Consider the following 19,372-nt stretch of genomic DNA (forward strand, 5'->3'; position numbering starts at 1 on the left):
TCAGTTGTGCGTAAACACAGCTGATTAGCAGTGCATTGTCTCCCCCCTTTGTCCAGACTAAGAAACAGCACTCTGTCGCTTTTTCTTTTTCTCTAACTCCTCTTTCCACTTTATCTGCATCACAGGTTGTCTTTTTCCTGTAGAGGCTGCAGCTTAGGAAAGCTTAGCCTACTCTGTGAATAACCTTTGCTTTTAATATGAATATTTCTCTTTCATTATAACTGTCATATAGTAAAATCTACGCACATGATCGGGCACAATAGATCTCCTTTTCATTAGTGCAGTAAAATGCCAGCCCAGGCAGTGTAAGGGACTTCCAGCCCAGCCAGACTATTCGTTCCTCCGTCTGCCCTTGCTCCCATAACCACCTCTTGACAATGAGAATTAATATGCGTGCAGTTCTGCTCTCTCTTCTCGCTGGAGTTCAATAGGCAACTTTATCAGGGGGAACATTATTGAGAGCTTTGCCGAGAGCTTCTTCATCACACTCACATCTGAGCTGGCCCAACACTTGTCACTGTCAATCACAAGGTGATAATACACTGAAGATTTCCTCATTTGGTTTAATAAAATCTCCAGGCTTATTTGAACTGCAGTCATTATAGCAAATAATTGCTGCATTGAGGTGCTAGCCGGGCCATAGCCTTAGGGATAAGACAAGACTATTGCTGTGTGTGGGACTTGGTTGATGCTTTTTTTCCTCCTCTTTCCTCTCCCCAGTCGTGCATATTCCAACAATGAATATTGCATCTGAATCCAGCTCTGGCTTTTCTTATTCAAACTAACATTGTTATTACTTATTATGTAGACGTGAAGTCATTCGTTCTGCCTGCTTTATGGCTTTTGCTGTCGTGGCATATTTCACTGGGGGGCTGCCAATTGCAATTTTTAACTGTCATTTAAACCAAATTGCAGATCAGAATAAGCAGGCCCTTGCTGTCTCAGAGGAGATGCAGAGTGATGGAGAGGATGAGCACAGGATATTTTTCATCTGCAGTTTCGAACACAATGGCCTTCTGAGTGTCTGCTTTTTAGAAAGTCTGGTACATTAATCTATAACAAAAAATGACAAAACAACATCCCAGCTGCTCATTACTGTTGCTTTTTTCACTTCAAACAACAGACTAAGGAAGCAAAAAAAAAAAAAAGCCTGATTAAAATCCATTATTTTAAAGTCTTCTCAAAAAAGACTTTTTAAAGCAGGTTTTCCTAAATGGGAGCACAAAAAGACTTGCTGAATTTGAGTTCTGTTGACCTCTCAGGTCAAACCTCATTAGGTGAACTCATACATTACAAACCCTAAGAGACAGTATCAACAGAAAGCTATGACAAACATTGCTTCACAGCAGAACATATACAATATTCAGCGCTGACTTGTTCTTACACAGCATCAGGATGAAAAAGATTAAAAATTAAATTAAAAAGTTCAGGCTGAAACCAAACTGCCACATTATTTTATTTGTCGAACAAAGCAAACATTAATTTTCTGTGCTGGCAACATTCTTAACTTATCCAGCTCAGGTATATAGGCCAGAGGGTATTTGCATCAGAGGCTGAGTGCAATCACCTTTCTCGTGTCCAACATTTACATTTTGGAAATGCCACTGGAATCCAGTCAAATTCATCCTGTCAAAGAGTCAGTGACCTTGCTTTGTTTACTGGCTGCATGAAGAAACTACAGGCCGATTACTTTTATTAGCAGACTGCGTTGAAAAACAAAATGGAATCAGATAATTAAACAATAATTAAGTCAATAATTAGCTTCCACTTTTCAGTTCTGGACAATGTCATTTTCCTCAATTAGGTAAATCGGTGAAGCAGTAAATTAGCTTTTTCTATTTCTCTCTGTTCCTCATAAATTATTATTAGGCATATCCCTCAAGAAATCAATCAATCAATCAAACGTCAGGTACCAAATTTTACAGAGCAATCACTCCAGAAGACACAGCAGGAAGAATACTCATATGTGACTGTAGCAGGCCACCATGAAACTGTCTATATGTAATCTACTATTGTGACCATGTAATGAAATCAGTTTTGATAATGACACTAATGATTTCCGAAGCAAAAGCCTATGTGCTTATTTAGAGAGGGTGAAACTAGGCCGTCTGAAAGGGACAATGTTGAATTAGGCTACTCTGAATCCTAGTATTTGACTCCCTCTGTTGTCCTAAAGGGGACATTGCAAAATCAGTCAATCCATTTAGCAATCACTGTGTATGCGGAAAATGTATTTGCTGCTTAACTTTATTCTGCAACGCTGAAGTGAAAGGCCAAGTATGCGTCATCAGATATATCTCCAAGCATTTCTTATAATGACTAAAAACTGAACTTTTCTTATTTTAGTATAGCCTATGAAGAGAACTGATAGGCTACGTTACGTTATTTCTACTCCAACGGTGTTATATCTTAGGAATATTTGATGTTTTGATTTTATAAAGGCTTATATAAAAAAATTAAGAAATATATTACATATTCCCATTTTCATAACTTCATAATTAAAACAATGAATAGCTGTAGGTTCACTAAAGCTTGTCATAAATTGACCTCATTATATATGAATAGCTTCCAATGAATCTGTTTAATAAAAGCATGATTAAAAGCACCAATCCGAGTGTACTACTTTGGTCTGACATGATTAAGAGGGAAATGCACCAATAGGGTGCACCGTGCGTCTCTATAAGCCAATGACAGCGCGCGAGCTCACTCTGTGCCGTCCGTCAGCGGGGAGGGTGGAACCTAAAAAACATGTTTTAAAAAGCCGTGAAATGTCCTGAGTTTAGCACGGTAAGTTTCTCAAAGTACATTCGGATTTACAAATGTTTATGAACGTTTAACGTAGGTATGCCCGTGTATATCGGACTGTAAGCGCAAATCCACAACTCACGTCAGTTAAAACGCAGAGTTTATAACTTGAGCTGCCAACATAAGAAGCTAGTATTTTTGTAATCTGATTTAAAACCACTTTCGCTGTACACTTCGCTGCTGATGTCTTTCCCACAATATTTTCCATCTAAAACGATCGGTATGTGCCAAATATTTGCTCTCTAAACGTTAACCTGGAGACATTTAACCTTGTGGATTGCTGTTTTGAACGTTTGATAGGGTGAAGGGCTTGTCACTCACAATGAGAGCCAATCACCGTCTCTCACTTGTGTTTATGTCCCGCCTTTTCCTGTCAAGTTAGTTAGAGGTGTGTTCGGTATTTGCGTGAGATTATTCGGATAACAGGGTCGACGGTGGTTTAGCTAACTGTATAGAATAATAAAGTTTAAATCAAACTGTTTCGCATTTGGACAAGTTCCCGTGTAACATGTCTTCAGCCAGGTGACATTATTTGTCTCAAGTAAGTGGAACCCGTTACTTTTGGAGGTTTTGCTAAATAAAGGCTAGTCTAGCCATACTACAAATACCGTGACAATAACGCAAACTCTGTGTTTTCATCCCAGAGAACACTTCATTAAACGCTAAATTTTACCGGTCACCAAACAAAGCTTCCTGCAGTGGGTGTCAGGTAGAAATAAAGGCAATATATTTGCTTTACGAGGAGTCCGAGCTCTTGTTTCTAGTAGAGGCGGTTCGTCCAGTGTCTCAGGCGTTGATATGTCACTGTATAATATTACAGCTGGATTTTCCCTCACCCTGGTTATAATTTTATATAAACTATATGGAGAATTCTTGGGCCTTCGGTTAATGTCTGTTAGAGCTGACCGTATTGATTTGTTTGCTCTTGTAGATCAGAGGTTTTGGGGTCCATGGAAAACTATATATATATATATATATATATATATATATATATATGGAAAAGAAATACACAATACGTTTAAAGTTAATAAATAATAATCAATATAGCTTTTTTTATTATGTAAGCTAAGAGAAACTAAATATTCTGCAAAATAATTATTTACACACTTATAATATTAATTGTTTAGTCAGTGTAAATTGGATCTTTATATATACAAATGTATAGCTGCCTTTTACGTTTTAGGGGTCTCTCAGGATGATAATAGTTGGGGGTCTGTGTCATCTAAAAGATTGAAAACTTCTATATTAGACAGTAGCTCACTGAAGTTTTCACTAGCGCTGACAACAACATGGCAATTGGGGATTGGATTGCCACCAGCTGCCATAAAGCATCAGGTTGCCCATTGTGTTCTCCAAATGTCCAGGCTCTCATCAGCACTTTTTTCCTCTTTCTCTTTCTGTCTCTTTCTCTCACAGCAAATTCTTCGGATGCCACCAAACAGTGAACAAGCATACACCCATCGAGAGTTCAATGAGTAATGAACCCATTTTGGAGCATGTCGACAAACGCTGGTCGTAAGGTGAATTATGGCAGTCCACCTGTATGTCTTCTCATGAACACATTTGACTTCTTGATCCTATCGTTTATTTCTGATCTATTAAACTAGCTGGCGGATCAGTTTGTGAGATTGACACAAGATTTGTCACCATTTCTCCTGTCAGACAATGTGCTGTAAAAGCAGTACTTGTAATGCAAATATATGAACTTAGTTGGCTTTTTCTTTTTTTTTTTTTTGAGATACTGTCTGACATTGTTAGCTTATCCCTTTACCTGAAGTCTAAATGACTGGTCACAGAGTAATGTTTACAACAGGTGACTTCAATAAGAAACCACGTGGAAGGCTCAGGGTCTAAAGGTAATTTTGCACAGAGCAGCCTCTCTGAAGTCACAAGCTTTTTTTAAGTGAAGGAGGGCTTTTTTTCTTACAGGATGATGGAGGCTTGTCACTCAATTCTGATTTGTTTTGGAGTTATGGTTGTTTGTTGGTAATGTCTGAGAATTGCTGTCAATTAGTGCTTTTGATTTGGCTAACAGATTGTTTGTTGTAAACTACAAAGGTGTTGTCCTGACTTGGGTGTGGCGTGACTTTGCAGCTGTCATAAAGACGTTAAATTCAGCTGTTTCTTAATAGATTTCTGACTCATGACTAAACTGCTCTGTTTAATTTATGATAGACATTTGGACTAGCTGTTAGTAATTACTTTGAAGGGTGTATTTGACTGTATTCTGTGATTTATTCAGCTGTGTTTTGATGTCATTGGCTTTATTACAGGCTGTGTGCTGAATAGCTGAATCAGTTTGCAGTGTTTATTTTTCTTTTTATTAATCCCCAGACCTAGGATTTATGGTGACTGATTTTTACCTTCATAAACCTTTTTGATTCTTTACCTTTGATTTTAATCTCTTGAATTATAGTCAAGCCCAGATGGATTCTCTGTTTTTCTTTTCTCTCTGCTGATTTATGGAGAAAATGTGTGGAATTCTGCATTACGAATTTAAATATGGTAAAATGTATTAACCGTGCTAGATATGTATTGGTGGATGAAGGCCTTTGAAGGCACTGTATGAAAAATGTATAAGAAAGAAGCTTGCAAAAAGTTTTCCAAATCAACATCACATTTCAAAAGAAAATATTTATAGGTAGGTAGCATATCACTTTGCTAATTCTTTGATTTTTAGCAACTTGTTGTTCTACAGTAAAAAAAAAAAAATACTTTGTTAAGAACTGCTTGTTTCATTTACTACATTGAAAATGTACACTTCTTTGAAGAAATGATGCTGGACAGTGGCAGGCATATTGAGTATTAGATGATCATTGATATGGCCCTGGAAACTTCAAATGCTTAACATTATTAACTATTGCAAATAAAAGGTTTCTGTAGTTTTTAGAACCATTAAATAAGTGTGATTTTGTTTATGTAGAGATCTGACGGTGAGGAGCAGGGTGGTCCAGGAGAGCAGAGATCCAGTCCAGCTCGTCCTCCGTTTGGTAAAAAACAGCTTCCCTCCATCCCAAAGAATGCCATCCCCATCACTAAAGCCGCCTCGCCGGCCTCCTCAACAAAGCCTGCCAATGGCACCCATGCCTCATATGGCCCTTTCTACCTGGAGTACTCGCTGCTCGCTGAGTTGTGAGTTCTGCTCTGTTTTTATTTATTGGTTTCATGGGTAACTGTACAAAAGACCAGGTTCCACAGGCTTCGACTACGCTTTGGGCAATTTTTTTTAAATTTTTTTTTTTTTTTTAAAGAAGTGTTGAATAAATGAAGCTGTGACTATAAAACATCTCATACTTGAATATAATTTTATGATCATATAACTGAATTAAATAAGAAAATGCATCACGTTTGTTATTCAGCAGTTGTCTTGGAGTTTTTTTTTTTAGCAACACCCTTAAGTTTGACCGCATATTTTGAGGTGTATGTTTGAAATGTACAATTATGACCATCTGTCTGTTGCAGCACATTGGTGATCAAGCAGAAGCTCCCTGGCATCTATGTACAACCTTCATACAGATCAGCACTAAGTAAGGATGTCTTCGTCTCTGTTCTGTCTGTCACGGATGCTTTCAAACAGAACGCTCTTATGCTGCATTCCATTCAACTCCTATAGAATTTCCAACTTCCTGCTTGGAAAAGTGCAACAGAATGTGCAGTTGATGAACTTGGAATAACTTGTGTTGAATTCTATGTCTGTCAAAATGGAGTTTCAGTGTCACGTGAATATGTTGGTGCCTTGGGAGATGTGCATGATTAATGAAATCGAATATGTTCTCACACATGCGAAACATACTAGGATTGGCATTTTATTTTGTTATGCATCTACCAAACATCAGACCATGGAAATCAAAATGGTCACAAGTCAGGCTTATAGAAGACTCCCACACCTGTTTTTGTAAGGAGCACAGCATTAGTCATTGTGCTTCATTGCTTGTTTTGAATCCTCAAATAGATTACCTGTGAAATTATCAATGTTCAATAACTGAGTTGAGTTTAATTGATTTGCTATATTGCTGATTTGCTCCGTTAAGTATCCATCAATGTCTTATCTCTATTGCAGTGTGGTTTGGTGTGATTTTCATTCGACATGGCTTGTACCAAGATGGTGTGTTTAAGTTCACCGTCTACATTCCTGATAACTACCCAGATGGAGACTGTCCTGTAAGTATAGTATACAATTTCCACACATTTTTCCGCTGAATTTTGTGCTGTACCATGACCAAGGTTTTGCTACGTGTTCAATCTATCCATGGCTCGCTGTAATGGCTCCCCACACTAGTTTGCGGGGTTTTTTTTTTTTTTTTTGTAATTGCAGACTCATTTACAGTCATTGTAGGAGCACCACACACCATGAATTAGAACTATTTGAAGTGTTAGACCATTAAATATGAGCCCAAGATTAATATAGCGATGGTTGGTTGCTTTAAAAAGTTCAAGGAAAAGTGACCAAGTAGAAACGAATTTCTGTGCATAGCTCCTTATGCATTATATTTTATGATGAAGCAGGAGAGTAGGACACTTGCATACTTGTGGCTTTAAAATATAACACCAAGAGTGTGTATGCATGGTCTTGGCATTTTGTTGATAAATGGAGAAAACTGCTCCTCGATCCACAGCTGTTATTGGAGTTATGACTGCCGAAACTAGTGTTGAAAGTGGAGCTTGTATTTCCTTAGTGCAATCTAAAACCAAGGAACTGGTATAGCAGAAATACTTCCATTATACACGAAGTGCATGTTGTTTTTTCTTAAACCCTATAAATAAACATTTACTGCCTGTGAGACTGTGATGCAGTATTATGCTTTGTGTATATATAGCAGTTTATACAATACAGATTCTGTCAAAGCAGCTTTACAGTGTTAAACAGGATAATAGTGTTGCCACAGTTCATTGTTAATTCAGTGTCATCGTCCAGCTCAGTTCTTCTCAAATAATGTCTGTGCAATAAAGCCGACAATTTTGCCAGAAATGAAGCGTCCCCAACTAAGAAGGCCAAATGCGACAGTGGTAAGGAATGGAGAAAATCACCTTGGGAGAAAATTGGCTCAGTCGGGGTGCCAGTTCTCCTCTGGCCAGACGAAACCAGCATGGTGTATTTAATTCCAGGCTACAACACAAGTCAGATTGTACAGAGAAGAGTTTGTCATGTAAAGGTCTGTTTTAAAAAAAATACACCCAGGAGACTGATGATGATAAACAACTTTTTGAAGTAGAATTTGACTTGTACGAAGACTAAACATTTTCACCTCTTACTTAAATTAGACATGGTAAAATCAAACTTTGCTGAAGTCTTTACACGTTTCATTGTTTTAAAGGTGCCATAGAATGCATTGATACAGTATTTTAAATTGTTCTCTGATATCTACACAGAAGGTATGTGGCTTAGGTAAGGGCAAAAAATCTCCAGAAACGATTTTACATGTCCATTTACAACCCTAGGATTTCTCCCTAGAATGAAACGGTCTGTTATTGGCTTATTTGGCAGGGTCATGAATAATAATGAGCTCTGCTCTGACTGGCTGTTTCACAGCGCTGCGCAATGTTGAGCTCTGCTCTGATTGGCTGTTTCACAGCGCTGCTCAATGTTGAGCTCTGCTCTGATTGGCTGTTTCACAGTACGGCTCATCAGCAAGAAGGAAGCATAGGGAGGAAAATATATATTTAAATACTTTCTCTCGCAGTTATATCGTCGGGTAATTATACTGTATATAAAACGCGGGCATCAGGGAGCCGTTATTAATATGCGAGGCATTGAAACTGCTTTTGAACGATCCATCGATCGCGTTATAGTTCACTTTCAAGAGACGCGATCACACAAACTATGTTTACATTATGGAGCAACAGTACTTACCACACATGTCACAAGATCAGATGCTTGTCAGTGGTGCTCAGGATCTGTAAGTCATTCGCCATCATCCTCATCTCTCCTTACTGAGAGTGAAATCTTATGTACTGTAATAGGCTACCGCTAGCAAGGAGCTAACCATGTCCCTTTAGTGGCTCGCGTTATTTGCTTTCTGTGCCTTTCTGAATACAGACACCAACCCATCCCTGCACTTCACACCCCCTGCACGGCCTGGAACATAAAATTTATTTTATTTTCGCTGTTGTCCGCGCTTGTTTATTTACAATACCTGCAGAGCTTCTGATGGTTCGGCCGGCTTAGAACAAGGGCGGGTTTATGCAAATGTTGGGGGCGTAGTGATCCTGACTGTTGCGTCACAGTCGGTGTTATGTTCTGATTCGCCTGTTTTTCAGTGGTCTTTTTTAATCACGAGATTTGCATATGAAGGCGGAAACTATGGTGTTTGAGGCTCACTGTATGTCATTTCCATGTACAGAACTGTTATTATTTAAATATGCCAGGGTAAAGACAGTTTTTCATTCTATGGCACCTTTAATGCCAAATGGAATGTTGAAATACTTCAGTCTAAATTCTGTAACTGTATGATGTAATGTCATCAGGGTGTGTCTAAGAACAGAAAATTACTGGCGACATTATCAAGTCAGATGTTCATTTTATTTACATCATACAGTTTCTTACTTGCATGTTTGCTTGTTTTCTGATTTTTCATTTATAGAAATGAACGAACACTTCAAGGGATAGTTCACCCCAAAATGAAAATTGTCATTAATTACTCGCCCTCTTGTCATTCCATACCCACAAGACCTTCATTCATCTTTGGAACTCAAATTAAGATATTTTTGAGCTCTCTGACCCTGCATAGACTGCAACGCAACTGAAATGTTCCCAGACCCAAAAATGTAGTAAGGACATCGGTAAAACTGTCCATGTGACATCAGTGGCTCAACTTTTTTTTTTTTTTTTGTTTTTTTTTGCGAAGCTACAAGAATACTTGCACAAGAAAAGAAACATTTCATCTCCCCGAGTTACCGTATTCTGCCATTTTGGAGAGTATCATGACGCCCAGCGTAATCAGCATTGTTTGCGTTCAGGGGAAAGCTTGGTATTCTCCTAAATGGTGGAAGATGGTAACTTGGGGAGAAGAATTGTTGAATTTATTTTTGTTTTATTTGCGCACAAAGTATTCTCGTAATTTCACAAAATTGAAGTTGAGCCACTGATGTCACATGAATTTCATCAAAAAAATCTTAATTTGTGTTCCGAAGATGAACGAAGGTCTTACGGGTTTTGAATGACATGAGGGTGAGTAATTGATGACAATTAAAATTTTTGGGTGAGCTATCCCTTTAAATCATGGAAATGTCTATCGATAATAGCTATGCTTAACTCACGAGCGACTAATTGTTCAAAATGATTGGGAACACATTTTTACAATGCCCATGTCATCTCAGTTTGCTGCCACCAGAAGAGCTGATCTGTTCTTTTGTTGCTTTTTTTTTTTTTTTTTTCTTTTTCCTCAGAGGGTTGTTTTTGACACCCCAGTTTTCCACCCACTAGTGGACCCTGTCTCTGGAGAGCTGGATGTGAGGAGAGCTTTCACCAAATGGAGGTCTGTTTAAAAAAAAAAACACACAAAACTCCCCCCCCCCCCCCCCCCCCCTTTTGCTGTATTGACATTTTTGACATCAAGGTTGTTTTGGGAATATTTATCTTTTGTGTACTATGTGACTATTGGAAAAGCATTTTATTTATTTAAATTTATATAAATTTGCAGGCGAAACCACAATCATATCTGGCAGGTCCTTATGTACGCCCGCACAATCTTCTATAAGATCAACATCATGGATCCTCTCAACCCAGAGGCTGCAGTGCTGTGAGTAGGGCTGTCATGATATTAGATTTTTCATAAGAATTCACTATCGATATATCTATAGAAACCTTGGGGGGGGGGATATCAGTCAAATGTATTGAGTTTTTCTCTTTCACCCAACGAACATAAGGATACTGAAAAACACAGGGCACAAGACTCTGGCTTTCTCTGTCGTCTTTGGAGCTCCTATGAAATAACGAGAGAAAATGCTGTCAAGTTCAACAGTGTGATGAATAAATATTAATGGTAACACTTTACAATAAGATGTCATTTGTTAACATTAATGTATTAACTAACAATATGTTTATTACACAATTTATTAATCTTTGTTAATGTTAATAAAAATACAGCCAACTTGTGATTTTAATGCATTAGTAAATGCTGAAGTTAACATGAACTAAGATTAATAAATGCCGTGGAAGTATTGTTCATTCTTTTTTCATGTTAACTAATGTAATTAACTTATCTTAACTAATGAACCTTAATGTAAAGTGTTGCCATATTAACATCTAAGCTGATATTTTAACATGTTAACTTGCGTACCCGTATTTTAAGCTCTTTAACCTATAGTTGCACCGGCGCCACTGAAATCATGCAGTAAGAGCGCAGCTAATTCAGTATTAATGTGAGTCTAGAACGACCGCAGATGAAGCATTAAGTGCATGGCACTGCGAGCAGCTTAACCTTTTACAGAGTTTAATGTAGTAATGTGGTCGCTCAGTTTTTCAAGATCAGTTTTAATCGTGTAACTGTTAACAGATATAAACAAAGAAAGTGTTACTACGCACAGGCCATATTGATTGCAAATACAAAAGTAAGAAGAGTAAAGAAATCACCCTTTACTTAATATATGAACACAGAAAACCTCTGTTTACAGGTTAATGTAACACTTCCCACTCTATAGTAAAATAATGACAACTTACTCTGCTCACAGCTACTCCGAGAAGAGCTGTGTTCGGTGTTGCCAGATTGGATGGATGATTTCCAACAACAAAAGCTCACAAAAACCCGCCCAAAACTTTAACTGTCAAAATAATGTGATTATAATGGAAATCAAGGTTGATAAGAGAAATGTTTAACTCCTTAAAACAAAATGACGACAAAATAATAAAATAATGCTAGATTAAAAAAGTGCCCAATATAAGTGATCAGAATTAGCAACATAATTAGGTATTTTTTTTGACAACTGTCATTCATTGTCATTCATACTGTATGATAATCCGACAATAAAAAAAATTAACAACAACAATAATGTCCTGCTCTATAATTTCACACAGAACTAGAAAGTCTTTCGTGAAGTTCATACAGAACTTTGCACATTCAAAACTAACAAGTCCAGCAGCTTTCAGGGATATACCAATCTGGACCTTTTAAAAGATGAAAGACCGGATCGTATAGATATAAATAGATTTTGATAAAATAATTTAACTGTGCTCTGATTTCAGAGTTGAAGTGATATAGCCTTCATGTCATCTTTCCCTCAACAGGTGTAATTCACATTTTGAGAGTTAAAACACTCGCCACTTTACCATGTAACTTTATCCGTTATCGTGCTAAAAACCTGTCACTCATGAATCATTGCGTCTGTCTGCTGATCCCTAGTGATTGGCTAAAAGTGTGGCCGCGACGTCAACATCAGCACCAGTCTGCAGCGTGCCTGTGTTTAGTAACGTTGGAATGACTGATTGGATGCAGTATATGCACACTTGGGCTTGTATGTTAATAAATTAGCTTATACAATTTATGTTTGAAAACCGCAAAACTGACCCCAAACCAGCCCAAATTTTGTCCACCCGCCCAAGCCAATATTAACCCGCACAATCAAATTCAATCTGTCGCAGCTCTCTTGTTTGACAGGTGTCAGGGTTAAGGCGCAATACTGCCACCTGGAGGTCAACCAGGTACTGGCGCTGGAGTATTTTTACATGTGGTGTTATCATAAGAGACCTGTTCATTTTAAATATTGTGGTTATCGTCAATACCTGTATATCGCGACACCCCTAGCTGTGAGTAATAGATATTCTTTTTTTTCAGTCTCCACAGTTTGAAATCTTCCCAGCACATACACTAAATAAGTGTCAGCCACTGAAGTTGCTTCGGTTTCGATGAAATGATGTAACCACACTATCTCTCTCATGTGCTTGGCCATTGCCTGTGTTTGTTTAATCTTGTTTTGACTTCCTGTGCCTCGGAAGTCATATAGTGCTTACAGGCTTATTCCAACCTCAGGCTTGATTTCATACATCAAGATGAAAGCTTGTTTAGTACCCCCCCACATTCATTTCCTCTTAGTTGTGCCTGCCTTTCAGTAGTTCAGAGCTTGTTTTGAAGTCCTATAAACTCGACTGCTTTTGCTTACTTGTATCAATGCTTTCTGTGCAGGTATGACAAAGACATCCAGCTATTCAAAAGCAAGGTGGTAGACAGTGTCAAGCTATGCAATAGTCACCTGTTTGATCAGCCGAAGATAGATGACCCTTATGCAATAAGGCAAGTACAGCACTCAGATATTGTATTGTGAAGTTTTCCCCCACAATTATGAACTCTTAACCCTCTGGTTGTGTTCGGGTCAAATTCACCTGAAATTTTTTTTCTTTTTCCTGAAAATACTAGTTAACGTTATCGCATTGGACTCAAACTTACTGACTTTGCGCACATAGGGTACAAGTATTTCTCATAAATTTTTTTAGAATTTTCGTAATTTTTTGTGGGTTTTATTTCACCTAGTCACACTCGTTGTGTTCCCGGTCAAAAATGACCGGACTCCGAACAACTGCTTATAAATCTGTCATTATGCTATATTATCACAAAATATTGGATTCATTCTTTTTGTCAACTTGTTTTCTTTCATTTAGGACTGGTTTTGTGTTTCTATTTGCTTCTGATTAATCGTAAGCCTCATTTATCTGAGAGTAGGCACCTAATTTTTTGAGTGAAAAAAGCATTTTTTATGAATAATTTTCACAATATGAGAGAAAAAATTATGAAAATTTGCACTGTTTCTCACACTAGTGTACTTTAATGTTTAATCAAGAAGTTTGCTTTTAAATGCTTTTATTTTGTACAAAATTGCACAAAGTAACACTTGTCAAAAATTGCCGGCCATTGAAAGTGAATGGGGAAGAATAAAAGAAACAACTAGTGTTCAGGAGCATGTTGTGCTTGCAAACAAAGACCTTGGACCTTTGCATGTGTGGATGCATTTATACTCAAGCTATCACACACACACATGCGCACACACGCACGCGCGCACACACACACACACACACACCCATCCATCCATGCATACAAACTATTTTATTACACCTATTTCATCCTACCCTGAACTGCATGCAATATCCTTTTATAAATAAAAAAGGATCTCTCTCTCTCTCTCTCTCTCTCTCTCTCTCACACACACACACACACACACACACACACACACACACATGCTCAGACTGCCTTGTCTTTAGCCTGCATTGACCTCAAAAATAATCTTTTCTTTCACCACATATTCTAGACTACGGAGCCCCTTAGAGCTCATGGTGGTGGAAAGATTTCGGGGTGGGTGAAAAAAATTTGGGGTGGGAGGAAAAAATATTTTTCAAATCTTTTGCGTTCTCTCGCAAAGATGTTTGCGTTCTCTCGCAAAGATGTTTGCGTTCTCTCGCAAAGATGTACGCAAAGTTTTGCGAGGGAACGCAAACATCTTTGCGAGAGAATGCAAAGTTTTGCGAGGGAGCGCAAAAGATTTGAAAAATATTTTTTCCTCCCACCCCGATTTTTTTTTCACCCACCCCGAAATCTTTCCACCACCATGAGCTCTAAGCGGCTCCGTACTAGACAAAACATTATGACAATATGTTTAGAGGCTTTCGTGTTCTCTCAGAGTAAACAAAAGTTTACAATTAAATGCTAGAGCATACAAATGCCTCACAGTGCCTTGCTTGTCATTTACACGAGGAAGAGACAACTGAAGAAGAATTTTACAGTGACGATGCATTGCAAGATATATTGGAAGATAAAAATATCACTGGACAAGCTGAAAACCTTGCAACAACTGAAAAGAAGCAATCTTCTGATTTTGAGGACCCAGCTGAAGTTGATGTAACGTTCTGGTCGAGGGATGGAAAAAAAAAAGATTATTTTGAAGTCAATGCAGGCCAAAGACAAGGCAGTTTGAGCATTTGTGTGCATTGTGTGTGTGTGTGTGAGAGAGAGAGAGAGAGTTATAATATGAGATTCATAAAAGCATATTGCATACAGTTCAGGGTAGGATGAAATAGGTGTAATACAATAGTTTGTATGCATAGATGTGTGTGTGTGTGTGTGTGTGTGTGTGTGTGTGATAGCGTGAGTATACATGCACGCACTGGTCCAAGGCATTTATGTTTGCAAGCACAACATGCTCCTGAACACTAGTTGTTTCTTTCATTCTTCCCCATTCACTTTCAATGGCCGGCCATTTTTGACAAGTGTTACTTTGTGCAATTTTGTACAAAATAAAAGCATTTAAAAGCAAACTTCCTGATTAAACATTAAAGTACACTAGTGTGAGAAACAGTGCAAATTTTTATAATTTTTTGTTTAATATTGTGAAAATTATTCATAAATGTTTTTTTCACTCAAAAAATGAGGTACCTACTCTCGGATAAATGAGGCCTACGATTAATCGGATGCAAATAGAAACACAAAACCAGTCCTAAATGAAAGAAAACAAGTTGACAAAAAGATTGAATCCAATATTTAGTGATAATATAGTATATTGACAGATTTATAAGCAGTTGTTCGGAGTCCGGTCATTTTTGACCGGGAACACCACGAGTGTGACTTCTTGCAATTTTGTACAAAATAAAAGCATTTAAAAGCAAACTTCCTGATTAAACATTAAAGTACACTAGTGTGAGAAACAGTGCAAATTTTTATAATTTTTTGTTTAATATTGTGAAAATTATTCATAAATGTTTTTTTCACTCAAAAAATGAGGTACCTACTCTCGGATAAATGAGGCCTACGATTAATCGGATGCAAATAGAAACACAAAACCAGTCCTAAATGAAAGAAAACAAGTTGACAAAAAGATTGAATCCAATATTTAGTGATAATATAGCATAATGACAGATTTATAAGCAGTTGTTTGGAGTCCGGTCATTTTTGACCGGTAACACAAAAGGCGTGACCGGAGTCCGAACACAACCAGAGGGTTAAGCTGTATTTACACTGGAACTCGCATCTGACACAGATTGCATATTGTCGCACACATGTAAACACAACTCTATTTTTTTGGATCTACTCTGAGCCACTTACAAATGTGGTTTTAAATCGTATACCATTCTGATATCTGGACATCTGATCTACATCAGAGTTCGAACTCCAAGCCACCACAACTCGCAGCTGCCTTTGAGATGGAAACTTTATATTATATAAGAGATTGTGCACATTCGGGAGCATAGAAACATGTTTTGAGCCAGTGCCCCATGAATATTCCATCTTTGAAAACTAGCTTAATTTTCATCAATGAGGTGATTACACTAGTGTTTTTGAAGGAAGAGATAGAGATGCTGTACAGACCACAGATAATTTATACGCACAATCTCTTACTCAAATTCATTTAAATAAATTGCTGTAGAATTCTAGATCTAACAACCTGCAGATTACATAACTGGCAAAAACCACAGTTTTCATTAGTTCTGTCAAATGTTGTGCTACAAATAAGTTACAGCTTCAATGTGTCAATGTTGGCAAGTGGACACGATTAACCATGCTTGGAACATATCTGTTGTGCATTCGACGTGAGTTATATAAATTTCATGTACAGCCATTCAAAAGTCAAGAGTCAGCAGTTCAGTGGAATCATTCTAGTTTGGTTGGAATAAATGTGAATACAGGCAAGACAAAAATCAGTCAAAAGATCTTTGCAGTGTAAATATAGCCAAACTATTTGAAACTTGGATTCATTTGTGAAAATGAAACCAGGAGTTTTAGTTCAGTAGGGTTAAAAGTTCAGTGTTAAGTCATCAGACTGGACTTTGGCTCATTTGTTTTTCCGCATCTGATGTTTGTGTTTTCTCTCTGCAGCTTCTCTCCGTGGAATCCAGCGGTGCATGAAGAGGCAAAAGAGATGATGTTTGCACATAAAGTGAGTGTGTGACGCTCCCCTGACTGCTCCCCACAACCAAGTAAAAACTGGCTTCTTCCTGGTATCTGATGCATGTCTCTTTTTAAAGCATGAGCTTGTGTGTGTGTGTGTGTGTGTGGATCACGGTTTCCTTTTCTGTTTCCTGTTGTCTTTTTCTACTTTACATACTTGGGTTGGTTAGAATGTGAATTTAATTACACCCCTGGTGCTTGTGACCAATGGTCGTCTTGTTGTTGTAGCAGCGGCCAGAGGATTATAACAAAGGACTGCCGGTGTCTGGCCTGTCTTGGGTGAAGCCTGGTTCCACTCAGCCCTTCAGCAAAGAGGACAACCCCCTTCAGACATGAACATTCAGTGCTTCTGTCTGTCCACCAGGAGGGGCGCTACGCTACTGTGGCTGCATCGAACCACATAAATAGAATTCTGATGCAGTTCTAAGAACTTCATCTTCATTCGCAAAACCCTCGCTCAGCTTTAAAAGAAAACCGTTTTAAACTGCTATAATGGCTTGAGAATTATAGACCTGTTCCCAGTATAGAGCTAAAGACCCCACTCGTTCATTTAAGTGCTGAGGCTTGAACGCACAGACAGCACAGAGATGGTTCTAGTCAGTACTGTTACTTGCACGTGTTAATGTTTTCAGGCACAACAAAGCACCTCACTTATTTGTGTAGGTCATGCTCTTCTAATTGATAAACTTGGTTTAATGCATTTTATTTTCCTTTCCCTACAAACTTGGTTTATAAGGTTTTTTTTTTTTTTTTTTTTTTTTTAAATTTCAAGCATTTGCAGACTGGGAAAGAACGCTTTGATTTTGCGTCTTGATGTATTTGGGTTGAGGTCGTTTCTTTGTGTGTGTGTGTGTAATATCCTGTGTATGAAATGGTTTTAATGTAAAATGCAGAGCAAGACAAATACTATTCATTAAGACACCAAGTTAATCCTTATTGTTCAGTAATGTTGTTCACTTTGTGTGTCCTAACGGTTTGATCTAAATGGGGTTTGATGTGTAAATAGTGGAGCAGTTCAATGAAATGAATGGCCTCTATAGAGTACATAGCTCTCATTTATTTATCTAGAAATGTACGATGGTTTAAATTTTAGAAATTGTGCCGTTTTACAAATTATGTTTTTTACTTTTATTTTGGACCGTTTCAGTAAGTATACTGATGTGAGCTCAGCTGTGCAAGTAATGTTTTTTTTTTTTTTTTTTTTTTTTTTACCGTTATAAACAAATAAATGCATAAATCATGAAACTGGTCTGATTTTGTATTTAGTGGCTAGAGTTTGCAATAAAATATGTGTGTATATAATATGTGTGACCCTGTACCACAAAACCAGTTGTAAGTCGCTGAGGTATATTTGTAGCAATAACCAACAATACATTGTTTGGGTCAAAATGGCTGATTTTTATGTTAAAAAAAATAATAATTGGGGTATTAAGTAAAGATCATGTTCCATGAATATATTTTGTAAGTTTCCTTCCTATCAAAACTTGATTTTTGATGAGTAATATGCATTGCTATGATGTATTTGGGTTGCATTGCATGACTTCATTTGGACAACTTTAAAGGCGATTTTTCTCAATTTTTAGATTTTCTTGCACCCTCAGGTTCCAGATTTTCAAATAGTTGTATCTTGGCCAAATATTGTCTGATCCTAACAAACCATACATCAATGGAAAGCTTATTTATTCAGCTTTCCGATGATACATCTCTATTTTTAATTGAATTATATTTTTAAAGTATTTCTTAATGAGTTTTTTTTTTTCACTCTTGTTGTCTTCACTCATACTCTGAGCATTCTGATATTGTACTCGGTTGTTATAAATCGGGGCTGATAAAACAAGTCATTTTGGTTATTGATTTATACACATTTTCTGTTTGACATCAGGGCCATAGCCAGGATTTTTCAAATACCGAGGTCATTTTTTCTACCCCCCCCCCCCCCCCCCCCCCCCCCCCCCCCCCCACACACACACACACACACACACACCGGTGCGGTGGCTTCACTTTTATGACGTCATGAACTATCCAGTTCTCTATTATAGATCAGTGGATTCTAATGACAAATGAAACTTAGCGCTTGACAGTGCTGAACAGTCTGCCACTGACACACACAGGCGCACCTTCTCTCCTACTCTTTCCCTGCCCTTCTGTTGTTGGCTTTTTAAAACTTAATTTAGTTTGATGCAAGTTCCTCTTCATGTCTGCATTTCGCTCAAGACCACACTACGATCGATGTACTAGCTTACGTGAAAAAACATACGGCTTTCCCGCCTCTCTGAATCTGTAGCCTAGGTAACGTGACGTCAAGTGCCGCTGCCTGCAAAGACAGATAGAGGCGGAGATTTCACCTGAGAGATTAGACGGAGAATGTGAATTTAATTGGGAGAAAATACAGACGACATATATGGATTCGGACACGGACCGGGTTCTGTGTTTGGCATTGATCATCACTGCTGGATTGACTAATTTGAAATTTCGGGAAAAAATACCGAGGACATGACCTCGGTGTCCTCAATGGTAGATACGGCACTGTTTGACATGCTCCAGTTTCGGCTGGATTTGTCATGTCAGTGTTTACAAGAAGCAGTTCCCAAAAGATCCACCAGAGGTGATCAAATATCAGAGACACCGACAGCAACTTTTCCCCACTTCTCTCCTCCCACTGCCTCCACTACCATAGGCTGATTCACAATCACTGTAAAACC

The 19,372-nt window shown here is 37.9% G+C and overlaps 1 protein-coding gene across 5 annotated transcripts; it reads left to right on the forward strand.

The window, feature by feature from the left end:
- The first annotated feature begins 2,705 nt into the window (after positions 1 to 2,705).
- Positions 2,706 to 18,121, forward strand: LOC306848766 (AKT-interacting protein-like). 5 transcript variants are annotated; one of them, XM_079383525.1, is made up of 10 exons: positions 2,706 to 2,787; positions 4,222 to 4,325; positions 5,729 to 5,937; positions 6,268 to 6,332; positions 6,866 to 6,966; positions 10,192 to 10,280; positions 10,446 to 10,544; positions 12,924 to 13,031; positions 16,599 to 16,699; positions 16,899 to 18,121. In XM_079383525.1, the coding sequence occupies exons 2-9, from the start codon at positions 4,284 to 4,286 to the stop codon at positions 16,669 to 16,671; spliced, it is 786 nt and encodes a 261-aa protein (XP_079239651.1). In that variant the 5' UTR covers positions 2,706 to 2,787; positions 4,222 to 4,283; the 3' UTR covers positions 16,672 to 16,699; positions 16,899 to 18,121. The 5 variants fall into 5 exon arrangements, with proteins under 5 accessions (XP_079239651.1, XP_079239648.1, XP_079239649.1 ...); XM_079383522.1 differs by having other exon boundaries at positions 16,599 to 16,659; XM_079383523.1 differs by having other exon boundaries at positions 16,599 to 16,659; positions 16,902 to 18,115.
- The last annotated feature ends 1,251 nt before the right edge of the window (positions 18,122 to 19,372 follow it).

The sequence above is a fragment of the Barbus barbus genome (genome assembly GCF_936440315.1).
Source record: "Barbus barbus genome assembly, chromosome: 1".
In the NCBI taxonomy this organism is placed as follows: domain Eukaryota; kingdom Metazoa; phylum Chordata; class Actinopteri; order Cypriniformes; family Cyprinidae; genus Barbus; species Barbus barbus.

Coding starts and splice junctions, on each gene's coding strand:
- LOC306848766 (XM_079383522.1), top strand. CDS start 4,284: ATGAACCCATTTTGGAGCATGTCGACAAACGCTGGTCGTAAG. Junction 13,032..16,598: donor GATGACCCTTATGCAATAAG/GCAAGTACAGCA, acceptor TTCTCTCTGCAG/CTTCTCTCCGTGGAATCCAG. Junction 16,660..16,898: donor AGATGATGTTTGCACATAAA/GTGAGTGTGTGA, acceptor TTGTTGTTGTAG/CAGCGGCCAGAGGATTATAA.